Genomic DNA, 23,001 nt, shown 5'->3' on the forward strand with positions numbered 1-23,001 from the left:
CAGATGGTAGGGTCAGAATTTGGTCTAAACAACATGAAAGCATGGATTCATTCTGCCTTGTATCAACGGTTCAGGGTGGTGGTGGTGTAATGATGTGGGGATATATTCTTGGCACACTTTAGGCCCCCTAGTACCACACTGAGCATCATTTAAATGCCACGGTCTACCTGAGTATTGTTGCTGACCATGTCCACCCCTTTATGACTACAGTGTACCCATCTTCTGATGGCTACTTTCAGCAGGATAATGCACCATGTTACAAAGCTCAAATCATCTCAAACTGGTTTCTATAACATGACAATGAGTTCACTGTACTCCAATGGCCTCCACAGTCACCAGATCTCATTCAAATAGCGCACCCTTGGGATATGGTGGAATGGGAGATCCGCATCATGGATGTGCAGCAGACAAATCTGCAGCAACTTTGTGATGCTATCAGGTCAATATGGACCAAAATCTCTGAGGAATGTTTCCAACACCTTGTTGAATCTATGCCATGAAGAATTAAGGCAGTTCTGAAGGCAAAAGGGGGTTGTTAAATCAGGTTAGGGAGTCTCCAAATCAAGACCTTTTTCTGACAGTGAGCCCAAATCGATAAAAAGGAAACGGTGCTTTTATTCCATACACTGCAGTGGAGAAACACAAAACACAGTTTTCAATAAAGCAGTAAAGTGAAAGTGTTTCTGAGGTTACATCTACAGGCTATTTATACGTATGACTATGCATAAGGTCTAGGCGTGTTATAGGTTTGACTGTATACTTTAGTCCAATCAGCATTCATATCTTCTTAGTAGCAAGGGAACAGGTACATGGGTGTATACATCATGTGACTGGCAAAAAAAAAGAATTCAGCAGTATCTGGTCAGTTCAGACTGGTTTTGGTACGAAAGCCTATTTTGAGCAGCTTTCTGGGTTCTTATCAGTAGTTTGTCTCGTCACATATCCAACAGTTTTGATTTTCCAGGAATTGAAACAAGCCATCTAAGAAGGAAAAAAACAAATCAAGCATATTATAAATTCTTAAAGTGACAGTCTCTATATACATATAATATATATATGTATATGTATAACTCAACATTATCAGACCCCTATAATTCTACTCAGGGTCCAACCCATTACTAGCAAGGTGTACCTAATGAAGTGGCCGGTGAGTGTATGTACCAATACCACACGCATTTTCAGACTGTTGTGGGTCACACGACCAGGTTATATAAACATAATGTGAAAATTAACATTTGATTAAATTCACAAAACACAAACATGTTAATGTAAAAGTTTTATTTTTTTCTCTCCCAAACAACAAATTAATTGCTAATGAAAGGGAAATAGGCCAATATATTGCCAACTCCACTATAATAAATTGGGGTGAACTGGTTTATATATAATTATTTACATTATGCACAAAGCAGTATAACATTACATACAAAAAGAAAAAAAAATTGATACTAGTTTGGAAATCTACATTCTGAACATAGTATATACATACATACATACATCTACAACCAGTCGTCTTATTATACAGTACATTTTCACGTATAGGCCATCAAAACTAAGGGCTCAAATTGCCAAGTCATGAGGCACCAAAGATCACAAAACGGAAGTCTTCAAAGCTCCCCCCCGTCATTACCATCTTGTTCTTTTGCAAAACAACAGACTAAGGCTCCATTCACATTTGTGCGAATTGTCATGCAACTTTGGACATCAAAGTTGCATGACAAGTTGTTTCCCACGATAACCATTCATATAAGTGCAACTTAAAGTTGCAACAACTTCAAAGTAGTTCATGCACTACTTTGGTCCAACTTTCATGCAACTTGAGGGCCATAGCCCTCAGAAGTTGCATGAAAGTCATACCTAAATGATATACAATGCAACTTGTGTGCAACATCTGTCCATTATCACTGGCCAAAGACAAATTCGTAGCAAGTTGCACCCATCCAAAATTACGTCAAAGTTGCAACAAAGCTGCACTCCAAAGGCGACACAACTTTGGAGTCGTAGAAGTGTGAATGGAGCCTTACTGCCAGATCACCAGATGAAAATAGAACAAAGCCTAAAAAATGAAAATGAATGCAGCCATTACATTTAAGTAATAGTAAGCTGCAATATAATAAATGTATCCTTTTGGGTTTATTACCACTTTAAAAGATGCTGCCATATCGAGTTGTGATTTCTTTAGTGCAGATTTGAGAAATAAAGAGGAAAATGACTGTTTTACTTTCCTCAAGGAGTACAGAGTAATGCTTTTTATGGACTGAGTGAACACTTGAGGTGCTTTTGACACCGACCAATGGGAATAAGCATTTTGTGGACTGATCTCAGATTCAACCTAACTCCCACAAAGGCCTGAAATCACTGAGTTAAGAAGCACTCTGTCTCTGGCTGCAGTAACATCATTAGATCCTGAGAAACAGATCAGCTGTTTATGTATAAACAAAATGACTACTTCTAGGGAAACTTTAGTACCTTGCAGCAATGCTTAGTCACTCCAAACACAACCTCTATTTACAAAACACATATAATGCTTTGTTTTGGTTGTTCGAACTACCCAAAATACAACATGCAATGTTTGTTGTGCTGGTCTGCTGGTCATTGTCTGGCTATGCTTCCCAAAATACCACCTATACCCAAGTTTCCTAGTCTTCTCTATACCTTACAGACAGTGACTCCTCTGTCAGGGACAGTCATTCTTCTGCTGTACTTTAATCTGGGCCACTCAGAAGGATTGACTATGTAACTTTTCCCATGGAAGTTTATGTTTAGTACCAGAGTCACTGTGGTTTTTGACTAGCAGATGTTACTGTGTTTTGCACCATATGGCTAGTGCTAGATAAGGCTATCAGAGCAGGCTGCAGTAGCTGCCTGTTCACCAGTGACTCTCGACTGTGAATTATTGTGCTGCCCTCATCAACCACAGATGGCACTCTGCCCAGACTCTCCACAGAACCAATCATGTGATTTCCAGATGACTTATCACTTGAATCAGTCTTTGCTAAGATAACAGTTTTTGGAGAAGCTTGCAAAACCGGACCAATCTTAGACAGCACCACCGTACAAGTTGTGTTTGATGTGCTAGCTAGTGATGGTGTTGTAAACGTCACTGTTCCAGGGGAGATAGCAGGTGAACTTTGTAAGGCCATTGGCTTCAGTGGTAAAGATGCAAATTCGCTGCCAACAGATTTGGTGAGTGCAGAAAGCTTGGCATCTGACATGACATACAACGTCTTCGGTGGGCTAGTAGTCACTGGGGGGATATAAAAAAATCAACAGTAAATAAACTGATGAAGCATATCACTAGGATAACTATGCTATTTATACTCTAAAGGTTTAAAAAAAAAAAAAAAAAAAGAAGACAATCTAGAAGTCAAACTTCAGTCTGACAACAAAATCAGACACCAACATACATTATCTTTAAATGTTTATTGGGAGACAAAGCAGACCTTATACCCAATATAACTAGTTATGGTAAATTATGGTTAACATTAAAGCAGAGTTTTAATACCCAAGATAATTACTTATGGCAAAGCGGAGTTCCACTCAAAAGTGGTACTTCCGCTTGTTGTACTCCCCGCCCCCCTCCGGTGCTACATTTGGCACCTTTCGGGGGGAAGGGGGGACAGGATACCTGTCTTTCACAGGTATCCTGTTCCCAGTTCCGGGAGCAGTATTGACATCACTGCCCGGGTGTCCTCCTCCTCCCCCGGCCACCAGGCTTCACTGCCAGGTTCCCTCACTCGCAATGGAGGCGGCATGCACCCGACAGCTGATGGAAACATCAGCTGCGGTGCCGACATCGCTGGACTCCAGGACAGGCAAGTGTCCTATTATTAAAAGTCAACAGCTGCAGTATGTGCAACTTTTAGTTTTTTTTTTTTTTAAGCCATCCTGGTTTTTAATTTTTGCAGCGGTGGGCGGACCTCCGCTTTAAATAAGATTTTTGGGGAAGTCTTGTGCCTTGGGTTATGCTGCCACCTACAGGAGAACTGGGCACAGACAAAAAATTGTAGACCAGCACAGAATAATTCCTTATACTCCCAGCATGCCTCAGATGGCAGTACCAAGACTTTGTTCATAAACACAGAGGGGTTGGACCTGTGTTCCTCAACTAACTCCAAGAAAAGCATTTTACAGCACGTACAAAAATCTGATTTTCATCCTCATCCACTGAGGGACACAAGAAGTCTAGTACTGTTGGGATGCCTAAAAGCGGTCCAACTAAGGATTTAGCAACAGCATACAAAAGGCTAAAAGGCCCCCCCCCCCCAAAAAAAAAACAGAACTTGGGGCTGCCTGTAATTCAAAGAGCTGCCTGAAGGACCGTATGCTAGAAGATGGCATCAGATGAGGCCTGAGCATTCACCTGATAAAATATGTGACCAGTAGACCATGTGGAAGCCTTGCAAATCTGAGAAACAATTGTCACCCTTACGGTGACCAACAAAAATGACAGAGAGAGTGTCAGTCTTTCTGAAGGAAACAGTGGTTTGTGAGAAACTCACGGCCCTAATTACTTCCAGGCAATAGAAGGTGATCCCCCTCTAAGAATTGCAGCTGGACAGAAGGAAGGCTTAAGGTGAAAGGTCGAAACTATCTCAGGATGGAAGTTCGGGCCTCAACAAAACCTTGTTCTGGTTTATGACCAGAAAGGGTTCTTTAGAGAATAAGCCTGCTAGCTCAGAAACTCATCTTGAGGTGATGACAAAAAAAAGAGACCCCACCTTGTAGGTGAGAGTGGGAAAGGGGAATATCCCTGGCTCAAATTGCAGAAGTGTCGAGAGAACCAAATTCAGATCCTCACGGAGACACCTAACAGAAAAGTCAAAGAATGTACTGCTCCCATTAAGTCATTGGAACATCCACTGCTTCCGCTAGAGGATACCTGGGGATAACTCTGCCTAAAAAGAAAAGGAACATGGGGCGCACCAGCCTAGTGGATTACCTTTGCGACAATTCATTATTTTATAAAGAAGCGTATAAAACATACTCACAAAGGATAAAATGAAGCAAAATATATAAAATCCACCAGATGCTCCATCTAGCATGGTCTGCTGGTCAGTAACAATTGTGGAAGGAAGAGTCCAAAAATATGACACACTTCGAGGGATGTCCCCCCTTCTTCAGAGCTAAATTTGGAGTGCAGCTAGCTGGTCTTTATATCAAAAAAATTCCCAAAAAAGTCCCATGAGACCTCTGGTTTAAGCCCCCCCTCTTCTGTGGGAGGGCTGGTACAGTCAGATAATACAATTAGATAAATACACACATAAATAAACCTCAAATAGGACAAAGCATCACAAGGATATATATATATATATATTTATATACACGCACATATATATATACACACACACACGCTCAATAAAAAACAAAAAACAAAAACACATTTCATATCTTTAGCTCTGTATCTTCAAGCATGATGCACTATGCACCAGGCATTATAAGCGTTTCTATAGGAATGGATACTCACTGTCATCTGAGGTAGTGCTGGGGTGTACGGCACTCCAGAGTAACAGGGCGTTAAAGAGGCACTGTCAAAGATGAAAAGTGCCATTTATAACATGCCATACAAATGCTGGATGGCACGCAGGCCGAAACCAGGAAGTATGGCCGCGCTGTGTTCCAGATGCCGGCCATGTGTGATGCGCAGATGTCACTTCCAGTGATGCGGCCATACCTCCTGGTTTTCGGCCGGCATGCGTTCCAGCATGGGCACTTTTCATCTGTGACAGTGCCTGTTCAGCCCTTCCAGCTGGCAATCATTAGCATAGCCCCTCCACTTTATGCTCTGTTACTCTGGACTTGTGTACACCCCAGTACTACCTCAAATGACAGTGAGTATCCATTCGCATAGAAAAGCTTATAATGCCTGGTGCATAGTGCTTGAAGATACAGCGCTAAAGATATGAATTTATTGTGTTGATCCTGTGTATAATTCATATATATATATATATATATATATTCATATATATTTATATATATATATATATAATCCTTATGATGCTTGGTCCTATTTGAGGTTTATTTATGTGTATTTATCGAATTGTACCAGCCCTCCCACAGAAGGGAGGGACTTAAACCAGACGTCACATGGGAATTTTTAAAATTTTTTATTGATGATATAAAGACCAGCTACCTGCAATCTAAATTTAGATCTGAAGAAAAGGGGATATCTCACGAAACACGTCAGTTTTTGGACTCTTCCTCCCACAATTGTCACTGACCAGTGGACCATGGTGGATGGGGCATCTGGTGGATTTTATATATTTTGTTTGATTTTATCCTTTGTGAGTACCGTATATACTCGAGTATAAGTCGTTCCGAGTATAAGTCGAGGCCCTAATTTACCACAAAAAAATGGGAAAAACTTATTGACCCGAGTATAAGACGAGGGTGAGAAATGCACAGCTACTGTAAGTGGAAAAAGAGGGTCAACAATGCCCATTTGCAGCCTCACTGTGCCCATTTGCAGCCATAGGTCCCCCGAACTTCAAACTTGGTAGTTAAGGGTTCCTAGATGCCCCCTAGCTGCAGCCAAAAATTTGGGGTCTCTGAACCCAAAGGGTCCCAAAATGACATTGCTGCAGATGGACACAATTGACCAAAATTTGGTGTGCAAACCCAGTGGAACTAGCACCATAAAATATCCAAAGCTGGGGATTCTAGCACCAAGTGGCCCCAAAAATCGGTGTAGAAAATGTCAAGCACTTTTCTGCAGCAGAGAATGACATTTTCCAAACCGATTTTGGGGCCCCGTATCTCGGGACCACGTAGTGCTAGGAACTCCATCTTTGGCTATGTTGTGGTACCAGTTCCACTGGGTTTGCACACCATTTGGGGTTCCTAGCACCAAGTGGCCCTGAGATACGTGGCCCCAAAGTCGGTTCGTCGGAAAATAAAATTTTTTGCTGCAGAAAAGTGCTTGACTCGAGTATAAGTCGAGGGGGGCACTTTCAGCACAAAAAAATGTGCTGAAAAACTCGACTTATACTCGAGTATATACGGTAAGTTTTATATGCTTCTTTAAAAAATTATAAATGATCGCAAAGGTGATGCACTAGGCTGGTGCGCCCTCTGTTCCTTTTCTTTTTAGAGCTCTACTTGGGTGTTCCCTGACCTGTTGGGAGTGGCAGCACAGCCAATGTGGTGTCTAGACCAATGGAGACAGTCGTTTTCAATCAGCCACACAGCAATTTCTCACGCGCAGGAGCATTTTTTTTCTTCATGACAACTCTGCCTAGTTTGTTGTTGAACCTGGAGGCCAGAAGGTCCACATCTGGCACCCTTCAACTGTGACACAGGCCCTGGCCAAGAAGTCTGTCTGCCAATTGTCCATGCATGTAATGTAAACAAGGACAAGGCTGGAAAGTGAAGTTCTGCCTAGGACAGGATGTACTCTACCACTCTTTCCATGGCAGGGCTTTTGATTCTCCCCTGATGGTTGATGTACGCCAATGCCTTGGTGACTGAATCTGGATCGGATCACCCTCCAGTCGGGGGGTCCAGCGCTGCAGGGACAGCCAAACTGCCTGTAGTTTCACAATGTTGATCCAGAGATGAGATTCCTCAGATATCCAAAATCCCTGCACCAACAAGGTGCCCAGGACTCCTCCCCAGCCCTACAGGCTGGCATCCAGCTAAAGGATCTTCTAGAAACCAGGATGAAAACACTTGTCTGATGCCAGAGCCAGCCTGAGCTACCAAGCCAGGGACAACCTATTGTTGAGTGCTGGTCTGTGCCAAGGACTGGACCTGTGCCAACTGTCCTCTTAGGAGGAGGTTGTCCACATATCTTGCAATGGGAGTGCCCAGAGAATTCAGCAAGGCGAATATTTCGGCTAGCACCTTGGTGAATATTTTAGGTGCAGAACATGACAAACTGGTAAAGCAGAGGACGCACAGCAAAGCGTAGGAGCAGATGGAAAAATGGTACCATGCAAATCCTTGATGTCCACAGAGGCCAGAAAGTTTTCCTAATAGTTGAAGACTATGACAGAGATGGTGGATTCTATTCAGGATTTTCTGGGCCCACGTAAAGACTTTTAGGGCCTTGAGAGCCAAGATCGCCAGATACCTACTTTTGGTTTGGGAACAATATATGGGTTGAAGTAAACCCCTGAAACTGTTTTGCCACAGAGACTGAAGCAATGACAGCTTGTTCCAAAAGACCCCCTAGGGCTGCATGGAGATCTGCTAGTCTGTATGTTGATACAGACAGGTTGGAAGTGATGAACCAAGAACGGGACAGGGAAGGAAACTCTAGCTTGCAGCACCTGGAAACCACCTTTCGCACCCAACTCTAAGATGCAGGCTGTCCAAGTGTCTGCAAAGGCTAACAGATGCCCGCCCTACTTTGGACAGTGGAAGAGTACTCTCATGCTATAGAAGATTTATCTGAGGGTTTGCGGGTCTTAGAACTTCATGGCTTGCAGTTGCACTGCATGCCATATTTGGGTCTGAGCGTAAGAGTTTGAGATCATGGTGCAAGGAAAAATACTTTTTTTGGCCTCTGGCAGGGGGTGAGGCTTTCCAGACAGAGCCTTAGGCTTTGGATAGCATTAGGCTGGGAAAGGAGTACTCCTGCAACGGGTACTCTGCTTGACAAAGACATCCAGGGAAGCTCAGAATGCGGAACAACCTCTTTTAAGAGATAGTCGAGTACTTTAGCCAAAAAGTCCTCATGTTCACTGACAGGAGATTCATACATGAAATGAAGGCTCAATACTGTGGGTCTTCCAAATGCTATAGTGATCACATCCCTTCTAATCAGTCAATCTAGGTTTGACAAATCAAGGTCATGGCTAAGACAGGTTGCAGTAAATGACCTGTCAGGATGAATAGAGTGCTAGAAAGGGGTTCCAGTCTTTTGTTGGTGGGGTTATTACAGACAGGTGTACATCCTCCCCAGGAATAATAGACTGTTAAATCCACTGAGAGGGAAGCTCACTTCTTAACAAAGACCTCCTCAAATGGGTGCAGGACTGATAGGTGTGCGGAGGATACAAACATCTTATAAGGATGCTTCCAGTCTTCATAAAGGAAGACTGCAAATAGCAGGTGCACGAGGAATATGTCTGCAGTTTTAGGAGCACTAAAAGATCCCAGACTGGGGACAGTGTTAGTGGCAACAGGCTTTTCCTCAAGATTTTGAGTGGTTTGTACTAGAGCAGTTAGAGTTGAAACAGTCTTTTTCAGTCTTTGAGTGATGGCAGAGGCACGTTTGTCCATCAAGGATTGCAGAGACTCATTGTCAAACAGATGCCATCTGTCGGAGGCAGATGGCATTAGCAGCTGCAGACGAATCAAACAGCAATCCTACAAGGGAACGAGCAAGAGTGTGCTTGAGGCCTTTGCAGTCAGGGTCAGCAAGCATCTATGCTTTTTGATTTATAAAATCCTGCATGCCTGCAGAACCCTCACATCATCCAAGATCAGAGGGGTCTGGGTTTGGCTTTTAACAGGCAGGCGGTGGAAAGGCTGATCCAGGAAGCTGTCATGTAACACAATTCAAGCACCAATGAAACAGGAATCTTGATTGAAGAAAAAAGCTAGTAAAAAAAGCTGTCATTTTGCGGCAGAGCTGAAAAGAACAAGTCCATCCTCTTAGACACTAGCAAAAAAAATTACGCATGCTGGGAATAGAAGGGTTTTCATGGGCTGGCATTTTTTGATTGGGTTTTCAGTGTCTAATCCTCCTGTAGATAGCAGTATAACTTCCAGTATCCCTCAATGAATGAGAAAGAAACCCCTTTTTATCCTGTTTACTGGGGGGTACAGGAAACATTTGCATTATAAGCCCTACCCAGAGGTTTCCCAGTTGACTATTTGTGAAAAATATTTTACCATGGATGATAAAAATGCCTGAATTAGTTATGCAATGACTCAGTAAAGTTCTGCAAAAGCAAACCCAAATTATATTTATAAGTTGCTGAAAAGAAGCCAGGACAGCTTGATTATGTACTCAAGAGTTGACCCTTGATTCTAACTGGTCTGTTCGAATAGATCTGTTATTAGGACAGTGGAATCCACAGGTTATCTCCTTCTGAAGACACTGGCTGGCTGCAAAGCTGACCTAATAGCTTCAATATTTTCTGGGTCACTGAACTGGAAAAATTAGATCAGGAAAGTCAGAATAAAGTCCTTATCTGCATACAATTTTCAAAAGGAGATCAACCTATGTATTTTTTTTTTTTAATTACAGGTCTTCTTTACATAATGCTTAACCTTCCTCTTAAAAAGGGTCTCTTTTTTAATTTAAAGAACAAGCTAAATAAGGCCCCTCAAAGCTAAATAATTACCAAACATTTATTATAGCTGCCCCAAGTGTATGCAACACCCATGGATCAAAATAATAAAGTGCAGGAGCTTCACTTATATCAACACATAAAACAATGATCAAATATATACCACAATGTGATTCTATGTGTAAAACAAATAAAGTCCAACTAAACAAAATAAAGTACACTATGTGGTCCTTTGTGTTAAATCCAAAAGCAAAAAAAGGAGTTTCAACTATACACGATAAAGTCCAATGCCAAATATCCCAGCACCAGGTGAAAAAAAAACATGCGCTTGTGATTCTTCCTTCCTCTTCATACATTTGCCTGTATATGTGCCAGCATGCAAATAAAAACTGCACTCACAAGGATTTGATCCCATTGGTGAAACGTGTTGAAGCAGGCCTTGCCGTCACTTCCGGTTCTATAGTGATGTCACATCTGGTGAGGCATATCCGGCTCTTGGAAAGCATGCTGGCTCGAGTGAATAAAGTGGTGTGGCGGTTCCGTCTAATACCAACTGTATACAATGGTGCCAGTCTCTAAGGCACTATCTAATGTGAATAGATATTGTTTTTATACATTGGCGGATCTAACATTTTTAATAAATACTGCAGTATGTTATAATCCTTCTGCATTTTTTTTGGTAAATGATGAGACATGACCCACCTGGCAGAAACAACAGAGAGCATACAGCGGATTTGAGAATGACCACGATATTCAGTGATATACCAGGATATACCAGAAGTAATAGCCACCAAGAAGGCCACCTTCTGTGATAATGTGAGCAGGGTCATTTTGTTGAATATTTTCAAACAGAGGCTTCTGTAGAGCCGAAAGTACCAGATTCAAATCCCACAGTAGCAAGGGAGATCGCACTGGTGGAACCATATGTCGCATTCCCTGAATGAAGGTACGCACTGGGGAATGCGAAGCCAGGGAACGTTGGAAGAAAACCACCAAGGCTGACACCTTGACAGTACTCAAGGCCAAATTCTTTTCAACGCCCCTCTGAAGAAAAGTCAAAATTCGATCCACCAAAAAGGAACGTGGGTGAAACCCCACTGGCTCAAGCTATGAAATGTATGCTTTCCACGTCCGATGATATACCTTCCTGGAAGTAGACTTCCTAGCTTTGAATAGTGTCGGAATCACCGATGCAGACAAGTCCCTATCCTTCAACACCTGGCTTTCAACAGCCATGCCGTTAAAGCCAGCGACGGTAAAGCAGGGTGGAAGATCAGCCCCTGGGATAGCAGATCCTCCCTGAGAGGCAGCCACCTGGGGGCGAGGCCGACGAGGCCAGTCCGGGGCCACTAGAATGACCGGAATTCCTTCAGCCTCGATCCTGCGCAACAGCTGCGGCAGAAGCTTGAGAAGAGGAAAGGCGTAAATCAGACGATACTGGCCCCACGGAACCACCAGAGCGTCTGAGGCATCCGCCAGAGGGTCCCGGGACCTGGCCACAAACCTCTGCACCTTCCTGTTGATTCGGGATGCCATCAGATCCATCTCTGGAGATCCCCAGCATAGACAGATATGTTGAAATATCTCCTGATGAAGGGACCACTCCCCTTGGTCCAATACTTGGAGACTGAGATAATCCGCCTGCCAGTTGTCCACCCCAGGAATGTGAACAACGGAGATGGCCGGGGCGAAACGCACTTCCCACCGTAGAATGTCGGCTACTTCCAGGCCGGCTAACACACTCCTTGTCCCTCCCTGGTGATTGACATAGGTCACCGCCGTGGCATTGACTGGATCCGTATCGGGAGCCCCTGAAGTTGATCCGTCCAATGATCCAGACAGAGTCTGGTCGCCCGGAGTTCCAAGATGTTGATAGGTAGCCTGGATTCCTCTAGCGTCTAGTGACCCTGAGCCGAGCTCAGGCCCAGGACTCCTCCCCACCAGGACAGACTGGCATCGGTGCTGACCACCGTCCAGTACAGAGGGAGAAAGGATTTTCCCTGCCGAAGACAAGGTGAATGAAGCCAACAGATCAAGGACCCTTTGGTTCCTTGACTCAGCCGAATCTGACTGTCCAGAAACTCAGAACATTTGTCCCATTTTAACAAGATCTTCTTTTGCAGGGGTCTCGTATGGAACTGAGCGAACGGGACCGCCTCGAAGGTAGACACCATCAGGCCTAGCACCCGCATGCAAGTCCGCAGGAAGACCCACCTGCTGGACAGCAGTAAATGAGTTGCCGTCTGTAATTTTTTGTAGTTCGTCCTGTGGAAAGTTCACTCTGGCCCGAGCGGAATCCAGAGTCAGACCCAGATAAACCAATTTCCGAACTGGAATTAACGCAGACTTTTGGTAATCAGCCACCCAAAATCTGCCAGAGTCTGAACAGTGATCTCCACGTCGCCCCTCAGGGTCGCTGGGGACTCTGCTTGAGGGACGAAAAAACTTTCTGTGCGCCGAGAAGGAAGGACCATGCTTGCAACTTGGCCCCTTCCCCTTCTTTGACTGTGGAAGAAAAGTACTCTTCCCCCCTGTGACACTCTTAATGATATCATCCAGAGTGGCCCCAAACAAACGATCGCCTTGAAAGGCTTTTTTTTTTTTTTTTTTTTTTTAGAGGCCTGGTCCGCAGTCCAACACTTTGCCACAATACCCGTCGAAGCACTACCGCTGAAACAGACAGCTTAGAAAGCAAGGGAGCTGCGTCCAAAGAGGCATCGCAGACAAACTACAGGCCCTGGACCAGTTGGTCCGCTAATTCAGTGAAGGCAGGAGATAACTGGTCACCTTCCAGGTCACAGCGCAGCAGCTTTGCTAACTCTGTCAGTGTTTGAGACACCAGGGCAATAGCCAAGACCGGCCGAAGCGTCGAACCCGCAATATTGAACATAGTGCGGCTCAGAGACTCTACCTTCCTGTCAGCCGGATCTTTAAAGGCCAGAGAGTCCTCAACCAGAATCATGGTGGTTTTGTTCAGCCGAGAAACTGGGGATCCACCACAGGTGCAGTCGTCCACTTTTTGAGAAGACTCTCCTCAAAGGGCAAATGCATAGCGAAGCACTTTGGGATTAAAGGGACATTTTGGACGCTTCCATTCTTTAGAGACAAACTTGTCAAAAGAGGAGGGATAAGAGAACACTTTTGCCGCGCGAGGAGCCTTGTGAGTGCCTCCATTTTTGAAATTTCCCACACAGATGCAATCAGTGCGTCCACCAGCGCTTTCTCGTGCTCAGCCACTGGGGCAGAGGAATCGCCTCACTGTCCGAAATATCTAGGAGCGCGGCCGCAGACCCCACAGGGTGGGCCCCGTCCACAGCAGCCGAATCAGATTCAGGATCTGACGAGACAGATGAAGCAGGGGAAGGCGGGGGACGCTTTTTGCTAGTCCGCCGCCCAAAAGCCACCTCCACCCGGGTCCAAAGGACTCCAGGGCAGTCGTCAGTGCGTCAACGGATGGCTGGAGCCAAGAGGGACCTGCAGCCTCTGATAGGGGGTCAGGTGGGGAAATATGCTCCTGAGACTCCATAGGAGAGAAAATAGAATCCCCCACCAAGAGTGACCACTGCAATTGGACACCTCCCACACTGGTACCGGATCACCAGGACACCCCACAGCAGAGAGAGGAGGGATCCCCCAGACTCACCACCCCACCAGCGTAGTGCTTGCTGCCTCAGGTGTAGACTTGCACACACGTGGTGTCCGAGGAAGAAGAAAACACAGGAGTCAGCGCCGCGTTAAAAGGAGGAGCTTACGCCTGCTAAAAACAACGTCCTAGGCTACACAATAATGGCCACCGCTGCCTGAGTCAATATCCACCATATCATGGCCGCCTAGCTACACAAACATGGCCGCTGGCGAGTCATCAGGCACTAGGGGAAAGGACGCCGGCTATGGCAAAATGGCCACCGGCCGTGCTACACGAGACTACCACAGATGAAGGAGAACCCTGTAGCATCCCAGGATGAGAATGAGAAAAAGTGAATCCGGGCACCGGACCCAGTGCACCTAGGCGGCGCGTACCCCCAGCCCACCAGTACTCAACCCCGTCCCCCAGGACCCACTACAGGCACATTACCCCATATGGGGGGGGGGGGGGGGGGGGAGTTACCAAGGGACCTCCTGGGCCAGGAAAAGAAGGTGCAGGGGCAGAGGGGACCCGCAGGACTGACCGACCCGAAGAGGGGCTTACGTCCGCCACAAAAACCCCCTAAGGGCAAAAGGGGACATTTACTCACCATACTAGGACCAAGCGGGCACCGCTCCAGACAGAACCTCCTTGCCATCAAAGCCATGAGGGACGCTGCGACTTGAGTCGAGACCCGGTCGTATGCGAGCTCACGAGACGTTTAACTCGCAGGGGCAGCCCCCGTCCAGTAGGGCTATGTTGCGGCCGACCTATCACATAGCTGCGGTCTGCACACGCTTGCAGGGTAGACTGGAGTGACCACTGGATGGAATGCCCAGCCCGGCAGTTGATTGTAGATCTCACCGGAAAAATCCAGGAAAAACAACAAACAAAAATAAAAATTGCCAGGAATATAGATCCCAGCAGGGAACTAGGTCCTTACTCTTAACTAGGCAGGAAAAAAAACGGAAGGCCTATAGCAGAGAGGGGGGTGTATATCACCTAGGACTGTCCATGGGTGTAGCCAAGTCTTTTTTCTGCCTAGTGTACAACTCCTGTAGGGGGAGATATAACCCTATAGTTCTGAATAAAGAAAGCTGTGTCTGCCAATGAACGAATGAGAAATCAGGGGTGCACCAATAAGCTTCCAGGTTTTATTGTCAAAGCTTAATTGAACAAATGAAGTTAGAAGCTGATTGACTACCATGCACACCTGCACCAGATTTTGCACTCTCCAGTTTTAGTAAATCAACCCTATAGGATCACTAATGGACATTTTGTTTAGTTGGATTTTGTTTCACACATAGAATCACATTATGGTATATATTTGATGAATGTTATGTGTTGATGTAAGTAAAGCGCCTGCTCTTTTTTAATTTAGAAAATCTGGGAAGTGAACAGCAGCCACTTTGGTGAATCCTTGTTTAAATATGCTTTAAGTATGAGCAACGTCTTCTGCACCTTCCCGAGAGGCCATTAACATCCTGTCTATACCAAGAAACAAATGAAAACATTCAGTAAGCTACTAATTTAATCCAGAATGATTACGTTTGCTCAATTGCCCTAATCTAATATATTGGTAACCCCTTGCAGAATAAGCAAACACAGCTACTTTGAGGGTCAGTAGGAGTGTGCTTTGAGGCCTGGGATTGGTAACTTTCTCTCTGCTTTTCAAATCACCAAGAACATTAGAACTTCTAAGACAGGTTGAATCTCACTTGGAGTATTTACACTAAGGCTGCTTTCACACTGGGGCAGGCGGGCGTTGACGGTAAAACGCTGCTAGTTTTAGCGGCGCTTTACCATCGTTGTAGCAGCTCTATTCGGCTGCTAACTGGGCACTTTCAACCTCCACTAGAGGCCAAATAAAGGGTTAAACGCCCCTGTGTAGCGCCGCTGCCGAAGTGCCTGGAAAGCGCTTGAATTCATTACAATGGGCTCCTGCCCATTGAATTAATTTCAATGGGCAGGAGCAGTGGAGGAGCGGTGTATACACCTCCCCAAAGATTCTGCTTGCAGGACTTTTTTTAACCTCCTGCCAGCGCAGCGCCCCAGTGTGAAAGCACTCTGGCTTTCACACTGGGACTGCAGTGGAGGCGTTTTTCAGGCGCTATCTTTAGCTCAAAATCGCCTGAAAAACGCCTCAGTGTGAAAGGGGTCTAAGCTGTGTGGGACACAAAAACATGAGTGCTTTCTAGCATCACAACATTGCTAATAAAGGCACTGGAAAGGACTGATGCAGTACTGCGATGTCTGGATGAAACAACCAATATAGCTGGTAGGCCATGTTCTCTGTTTGCATCTCAAACTTTACTCCTCAGTTTACAATGTTTAGATGCTTGAAATATCTACATGTAGATGCTCCCTCTTAAACTTCACTATACGTGATCATGCAGGAAATTTAGGTGGCTGTTTGAAAGACATAGTATTTGCTCTCCATACACAAGCAATTACAGTATAGGTCATGTATTGTATAGGTCATATAATGTTTCCAAGAATGTTGCTCCAATTCAGTAGTCACTACTTCTTCAGTAAGAGTTTACTATCTTAGTGAGCACAACCCCTCATGCTACAGTAAAGTCACTATTTCCTAATGAACAGAGCACTGGCTTGGGTCACAAAGTACCTGCATTCAGTGCATACTCTGATGGTAAACTAAAAGGCAAAAACTCTGCTGTTCGGCCACACACATCTGACCCTAAATGCTGGGGGTAGATTTAAAAAAATAGAGAAAGCAAAGAGTCCGTGTTACCCAAAACTTACAACCCATTTCACAGCAACCTATAAAAATGTTGCATATAATTTAAATGATCGCTTCGTTTTTCTTAAAAGGAGGAGGATTCCAGCAGTCATTAAGTAAATATGCTGTCTGAATTGGCAACAAACACATCTAACAGATCCCTAGTGGCTACATATTGAGATTTATGTGGCTGGGATTTCAGGTTCAGACTTAATAATTATCATCAATCCTCACTTCACTATCTATCTCAAATCACCTCAATTGATTATAGCAGGTGTAAAACCGGGCTTCTCACCTGCTGGAGGGGTTACCGCACGCACTATGGATAAGGACTTCTCTCCCGGAGTCCTGTCGCTGGCTGTTGCTACCTTGCACTGTTCTGCCACAGTAGGGGGGAGGACTTTACTAGCAGATACCATGATGGAAGAGGAGTCTGAGGCCTGAAGATCACAGCAGAGACACAAGGTCAGAGACCAGTTCATGCATAGTATACATGTCTTCCCAGGAAAATATACATCTAGACATGTACAGCAGAACATGCGCATATGAATTTCCTTTCCTTATATTACCTCACAAGTTTCAGCTACAGAACGCCTTGCTAAGCAACACACAACTAATAAAAACAAGCAAAGTATATGGATTAAACGTATATTGGTCAGTGTAGTTACATTAATTCGGCAGACAGATACAAGAGATATAAAACAGCTATAAATAATACGTGATCCAAACACAACTGATCAACAAGTATGACCCTTTGACCCCTCAGGAACATGGTCATGTATACCAGTACACACAATTTTGAGGAAAGTGTAGCAATGTGCAAAAAATCTGATTATTCCAGATTTTGGGGAGCTTATTTCAACAACTTCATGTTACAAAGGCTTCCTTTATAAACAATAAGAAAATATCTTGTGTTACACTTAGGAATTTTCAGTATTTTCCGGTATTGGAGTACAGAATCTAAAAGGATACACAGCATTTTAAAAATGTTCCTATCACCCTCAATCATCAAATAAGGAAGCTGAACCAGACAAGGTTGGTAACCCCTTGCAGATATTAATTTACCTTTTTTATAAAAACATAAGGTAAACAGAATGGAGATCTTAGACATATGTGAGATTTCATACCTGTTGAGAGACATCATCCTGTTTGGCATGGGCCCCTGCTCCTATACTGGCCTGACTCAGTGTGGTGACACGGCTGGGCTGGCCACGAAGCGTAACAGTAATGGTGGTAGGTGCCTTCAAGCCTATACAGAAAAAAAAAACAAGTTAAATATGATGAAGAGTATAGCAGTTTCAGAAGCCATTATTAGCTGGGTTACTTGTAGCTGGCCTAAAAAAGTCAGTAGGTGTAAACTAAGAATTCTTGTTTTAACCACTTCAATACCGGGCACTTTTACCCCCTCCTGCCCAGGCCAATTTTCAGCTTTCAGCACTGTCGCACTTTGAATGACAATTGCGCGATTATGCAACACCCAATACCCAAATAAAATTTGTATCATTTTGTTCACACAAATAAAGCTGGTGGTATTTAAAGCTGTAATCAAGGTATTTAGTAGGAGGCATGGCGGGGTTTTTTTTAAAAAATGTTCTCACCAGTTCAGTACAGCGTCTGGTGTGGCAGTGATCAGGGACACTGACTGGTGACAGTAGGAAAAACAAATTATAATTATATATATAATTTTTTTTTTAAATTACATTTTCTTCCTTTTTTTACAATTTTTTTTTTTTTTAACACACTGACTTTAGTAACATTGTACTGCTCTCGAGAAGTGATCAGGATTTATTTATTTTTTTACACACATTATTTTTGCCTATAGCAATGTATTACATTGCTACAAGCAAGCATTTTACCGATTTATTCAGTCTGTTTTTGTTGTGATTGTTCACAGCCCAGCTTTACCATGTGATTAGCTTTGATTGGCCTGGTCTGTACCATGTGATCAAATTGACCAATCACAGCTAGCGTCACATTTCTACACATTGGATAGCCTGAAAGGAAGCCATCCATTGTGTACAACTGTCATGTGACCTGCTGTGATTTGTCATCGCGGTCACATGGTACCGACAGTGAGCCGGTATTCGGGTTGATCATCGGCTGTGTCCCATGGACACGGCTGGTGACAGATCGCGCATCCTGACAGAACGTCATATGTCAGGATAACTAAAGCACCGCCAAGTTGTCATTTTGCTATAGTATGTAGAGGGTTAACGGTCAATGTGCTTTATGCAAACACATCCCTTAGGATATTCTTAAATTATAATTTTTTTAAGCTGAAGTTTAGCTAAAATAAAAACACATCACTAGCTTTAGTCACATCACTTATCCGTAATGAAGCACGGGCCACTTTGTGCAGGTAGAATGATCCTGGAGAAGAAGTCTTAACAGCAGGGATGCCTGTTCTCTTCCTGTCTCTGAAATTCCAATGCTGCAATGGTAAACAGTTTTGGGTCTTCAGCAGTACAGATTGTCCGGCAGGGACATCCTTCATTACAGGTAAGTGATGTAACTAATGCTGTATGAATTTTTTTTTTTTTTTAGCTAAATGTTAACTTTAATGTAAAATTAATTGCATGCATTACAGTGAGCAGAGGGCTAATTACGGCAACTGAACAACTGAGATACCTGTAGTTGGGCTGGATAACTGTGCCAAGCCAGGAATACTACTAGCCAGTTTTGCCAGGCCACCATTTGTGAGTAGCTGATGAATAGCAGTGGGTTTGCCACCAGCTGATGCCACAAGGGATGAAGAAGCAGTCACCACAGGGATGGTTCGAAGGATTGTCCCAGTTCCAGTGGTTATCGTGCCCAAGCTTTGAAGAGGAGCAGGAGCTTTAACTGCCATTGTCTATGAAAAAAAAATACATTAGCAAACTTCCTTTATATTATTAAAAATATAAACATCAATAGATACAAATAAGTTATATTTAACACGCATGTAATTCTGTAGGTTGTCTTGCACTTTAACTTTTACTAATGCTTTACTCTGCTTACTTCGCAAAGTAGACTGTATTGGGTGGTAACAACAGAAATTTTAAAGAGTAACTCCACTTTTGTTGGGAAAAAAATCATTCCCCTCTGGGTGATCCATGTACATTGCAAGGATTCCAAAAACTTTGTTGCAGATTCCTACCTTGTGTTATTCTGGAGAAATAGCTGTTTATCTGTGTCCATGTGAGTGAATCTGTTTAGAAGCATTTTTATAATGATCAGTCAACTGCTGCATCGGCAGGGCTCTAATGAGCAAAAAAAGCAGGATATGCATACCTTTAGATGCGATTTCCCTATGGGAGTATCTCACCAAAAATGCAATTTTTGTTGCTATGGATGCTGAAAACCTGATTTGTATCTTAGTGCAGACTTCTGGGAAAATTGGTAAGCCAATCACACATGCAGAAAATGACATATCTGGGGGGTGTTGTGTAAACCATTTGTGTTCAGAACACCTCAAGGCAGTCATATTGTATTTTATAGAAAGTTACAGCTCTGCAGACTGACAAGTAAAGGTAATTTTTAACAACATTTAATCACAATATGACCTGCGTCGCAATTGTATACGCCATATTATTATTATTTTATTTGCTAATTTTTTTTCCACACAAAAGTGGAGTTACCCTTTACATCCTTGTAAATGGACAATAACCTTCTCATATACACCGACATGCAAGCATTTAGCAGTGAACCACATAAACAGTGCCAACTAATTCTATTCAGTTTGTGGTCCATTTGATCAAGCATAAATGGATCCTAAGCACAATATATGATCAGTATATTTAATTAAAACTTATAAATATGCAACACTGAGTGCTTTAATGAATATACCTATATTTATTTTGGACTGCATGGATCAAATTTGCAACACAGTTGCCAGAGACCTCTGTTATGTGTTTTGCAACTAGTGAAGTACCTGAGTGGTAGATCCAGAGCTGGCACTGGTGCTAGGAAGAGTACCAGATTTACTTCCTATATCCTGTAAGCTGAAACTTAATCCTTGAAGGAGACTGCTGGCTGAGGCTCCAGAGTTTGTTCCTGCAATCAACACATCATATAACAAATCATATAAGCATTAGCAGAAAAATGAAAGAAAAACTATAATATTTTGGGATCAGCTTTCCTGTGCTTTTATAGACTAAGGCTTCTTGCACAGTGCTGCCTAAAGCGGGGGGCAGCAACCAGTAGTTTGCGATCTACCAGTAGATTGCAGACAGGTGACTGGTAGATCATTGTCTGGGCTTGCTGACCAACCATTCCAGAGCATCAAACAAAGAGCAATGCAGAGGGACTGCTTGTAAAGTTGGACCTGTAGTAGGGAGCAAGAACCACATAAGCTGATGCCTCCTCTGTAGTGCTGGCTCCTGTCCCATGTGGAGGGATACCAACTGCACTCTACCTCTTATTCCAGCTAGTGGTCTCCAGAGTGGTGCCAGCAGCAGGAAAGAAAGGATCTTCAGGTCAGTGTGAAGCAATACAGTGGGAATATTAGTATAGGGCTGCTTCACACTGATGAGCTGCGGTTTACCCACAACGAGGGTGCAGTGCAGTGCATCTGCAAATTTCCTGGGTTAGCTGTGCTTTGCCATAGACTTCTATTATATCCTGCAGGTTTTGAAAGCCCACCAAAACTTCTGAATGCAGGAGTTTTGGTGCGCTTTCAGGAAGTGCACCACACCTGCAGTTTATAATAGAAGAAAAATATGCCTTCTCTCCAAGGAGAGGAGAAAACAACAAAGAAAGCCTGTAAATGACAGAGTACGGATCGCTCATAAAGAATTCATAAATTTATTTACCAAAATGGATGTTTAAAAAGCATGTTGCTGTCTAGCAGCTACAGGTGTCGAAAACCTAAAATCTGCTAGATAGTGTAAGGTAATGCACACTAGCTGTGTCAAAGACACAAAACAGAAAACATTAAAACAAGAAACAAAAAACACACACAAAACCATCCGGACACCAAGTCAATTGGCACAAAGACACCTCCATGGCAACTGCCGTATGTCAAGTTAATAACATATCTGGGAGGTGTGTCAGTGAGACATTGTCCAGATGATCTCTGTATGGCATGAATACAGGTGGTGAGACTAGCTGAGATTAACTAATTAGTTGAGTGCCCCATAACAGGAATATCCGTGCTAGTCCATGTATGCCAGAGATCCCAGTGAGTTCTGAGCTGAACGATGTAGATAGTGGTGGTGTATTGTAGATCCTGAGAGTAGCCTACAATAAGAGACATTGTTTGGGAATGGCTTCACCACAGGTGCTGTGTGCTGATAAATCTGCTGGTGCTCCTCATATCACTCTCATGGCCGGTATATTTCACTGACTACATCTGTGATGGTATGTGCGTGTGAGGAAGGGAGATATTCTCAAGAACGGAGGGGTCTAGGGCATGTAAAGCTGAGGGGAAGTATCAGCATAGGTTGAGGCTACTGTGTATAGTAACACAATTGCATATGACAATACAATGATGATGTCAAAAATAGCTGTACTTATCCCCTCCACCGGAATGACAGTGCCCGATCCTCCGCGGTGTTCACCAGCCAATGCCCGTTGTTAGCGCCATTTTCTGCTTGAATGTCCGTCCCTTCTAGGTTTTAAAATTAGTCTGCCACACATCAACTTGGGACTGGGGGTGTCGTCACAGACTTTTCCTCGCCATCTCTCTTGTCATCTCACACTGCTGGTGTGTCGTCAGGATGGTGATTGACGTCATCACCTTCCTGACGCCACACCAGCATCCCCTATAGTGTTGGCGAGCGTATGAGGGATCCCACGAGGGGAACTGTTTGTCTGTTTGGAGAGCACCACTTGGCGGTAGCAGAAGGGAGGATGGCCCACATGAGATCATGTGTGTGAGATGACAAGAGAGATAGCGAGGAAAAGTCCGTGACGACACCACCAGCCCCAAGTTGGTGCATGGCAGGCTAAATTTAAACCCTAGAAGGGATGGACATTCAAGCAGTAAATAGCGCTAACAACGGACATTGGCTGGTGAACACAGCGGAGGATCGAGCACAGTCATTCCGGTGGAGGGGATAAGTACAGCTATTTTTTGACATCATCATTGTATTGTCATATGCAATTGTGTTACTATACACAATAGCCTCAACCCATGCTGATACTTCACCTCATCTTAACATTCTCTAGACCCCTCTGTTCCTCAGAATATCTCTATACCGGCCAGTGATAATAATATGAGGAGTGCCAGCAGATTTATCAGCACACAGCAGCTGTGGTGAAGCCCTTCCCAAACAACGCCTCTCATCCTAGGCTACTCTCAGGATCTACAATACACTACCACTATCTATATCGTTCAGCTCAGAACTCACTAGGATCTCTGACATACATGGACATTCTCATTATGGGACCCTCAACTAATTAATCTCAGCTAGTCTCAC

General features: G+C 43.9%; 1 protein-coding gene across 2 annotated transcripts in view; it reads right to left on the reverse strand.

Moving 5' to 3' along the window:
• Positions 1–1,263: 1,263 nt before the first annotated feature.
• Positions 1,264–23,001, reverse strand: part of KANSL3 (KAT8 regulatory NSL complex subunit 3) — a 168,677-nt gene continuing 146,939 nt past the window's right edge. Inside the window, exons 19-23 of one of the 2 annotated variants that reach the window (XM_073622066.1) lie at positions 20,514–20,635; positions 19,232–19,454; positions 17,731–17,852; positions 16,899–17,043; positions 1,264–3,244 (exon numbers count right to left, since the gene is read on the reverse strand). In XM_073622066.1, coding sequence (XP_073478167.1) covers positions 2,772–3,244; positions 16,899–17,043; positions 17,731–17,852; positions 19,232–19,454; positions 20,514–20,635 — 1,085 coding nt within the window. In that variant the 3' untranslated portion in view covers positions 1,264–2,771. The remainder of the gene's footprint in view (positions 3,245–16,898; positions 17,044–17,730; positions 17,853–19,231; positions 19,455–20,513; positions 20,636–23,001) is intronic. The other variant, XM_073622067.1, reaches the window with a different exon arrangement.

The sequence above is a fragment of the Aquarana catesbeiana genome, linkage group LG03 (genome assembly GCF_042186555.1).
Source record: "Aquarana catesbeiana isolate 2022-GZ linkage group LG03, ASM4218655v1, whole genome shotgun sequence".
In the NCBI taxonomy this organism is placed as follows: domain Eukaryota; kingdom Metazoa; phylum Chordata; class Amphibia; order Anura; family Ranidae; genus Aquarana; species Aquarana catesbeiana.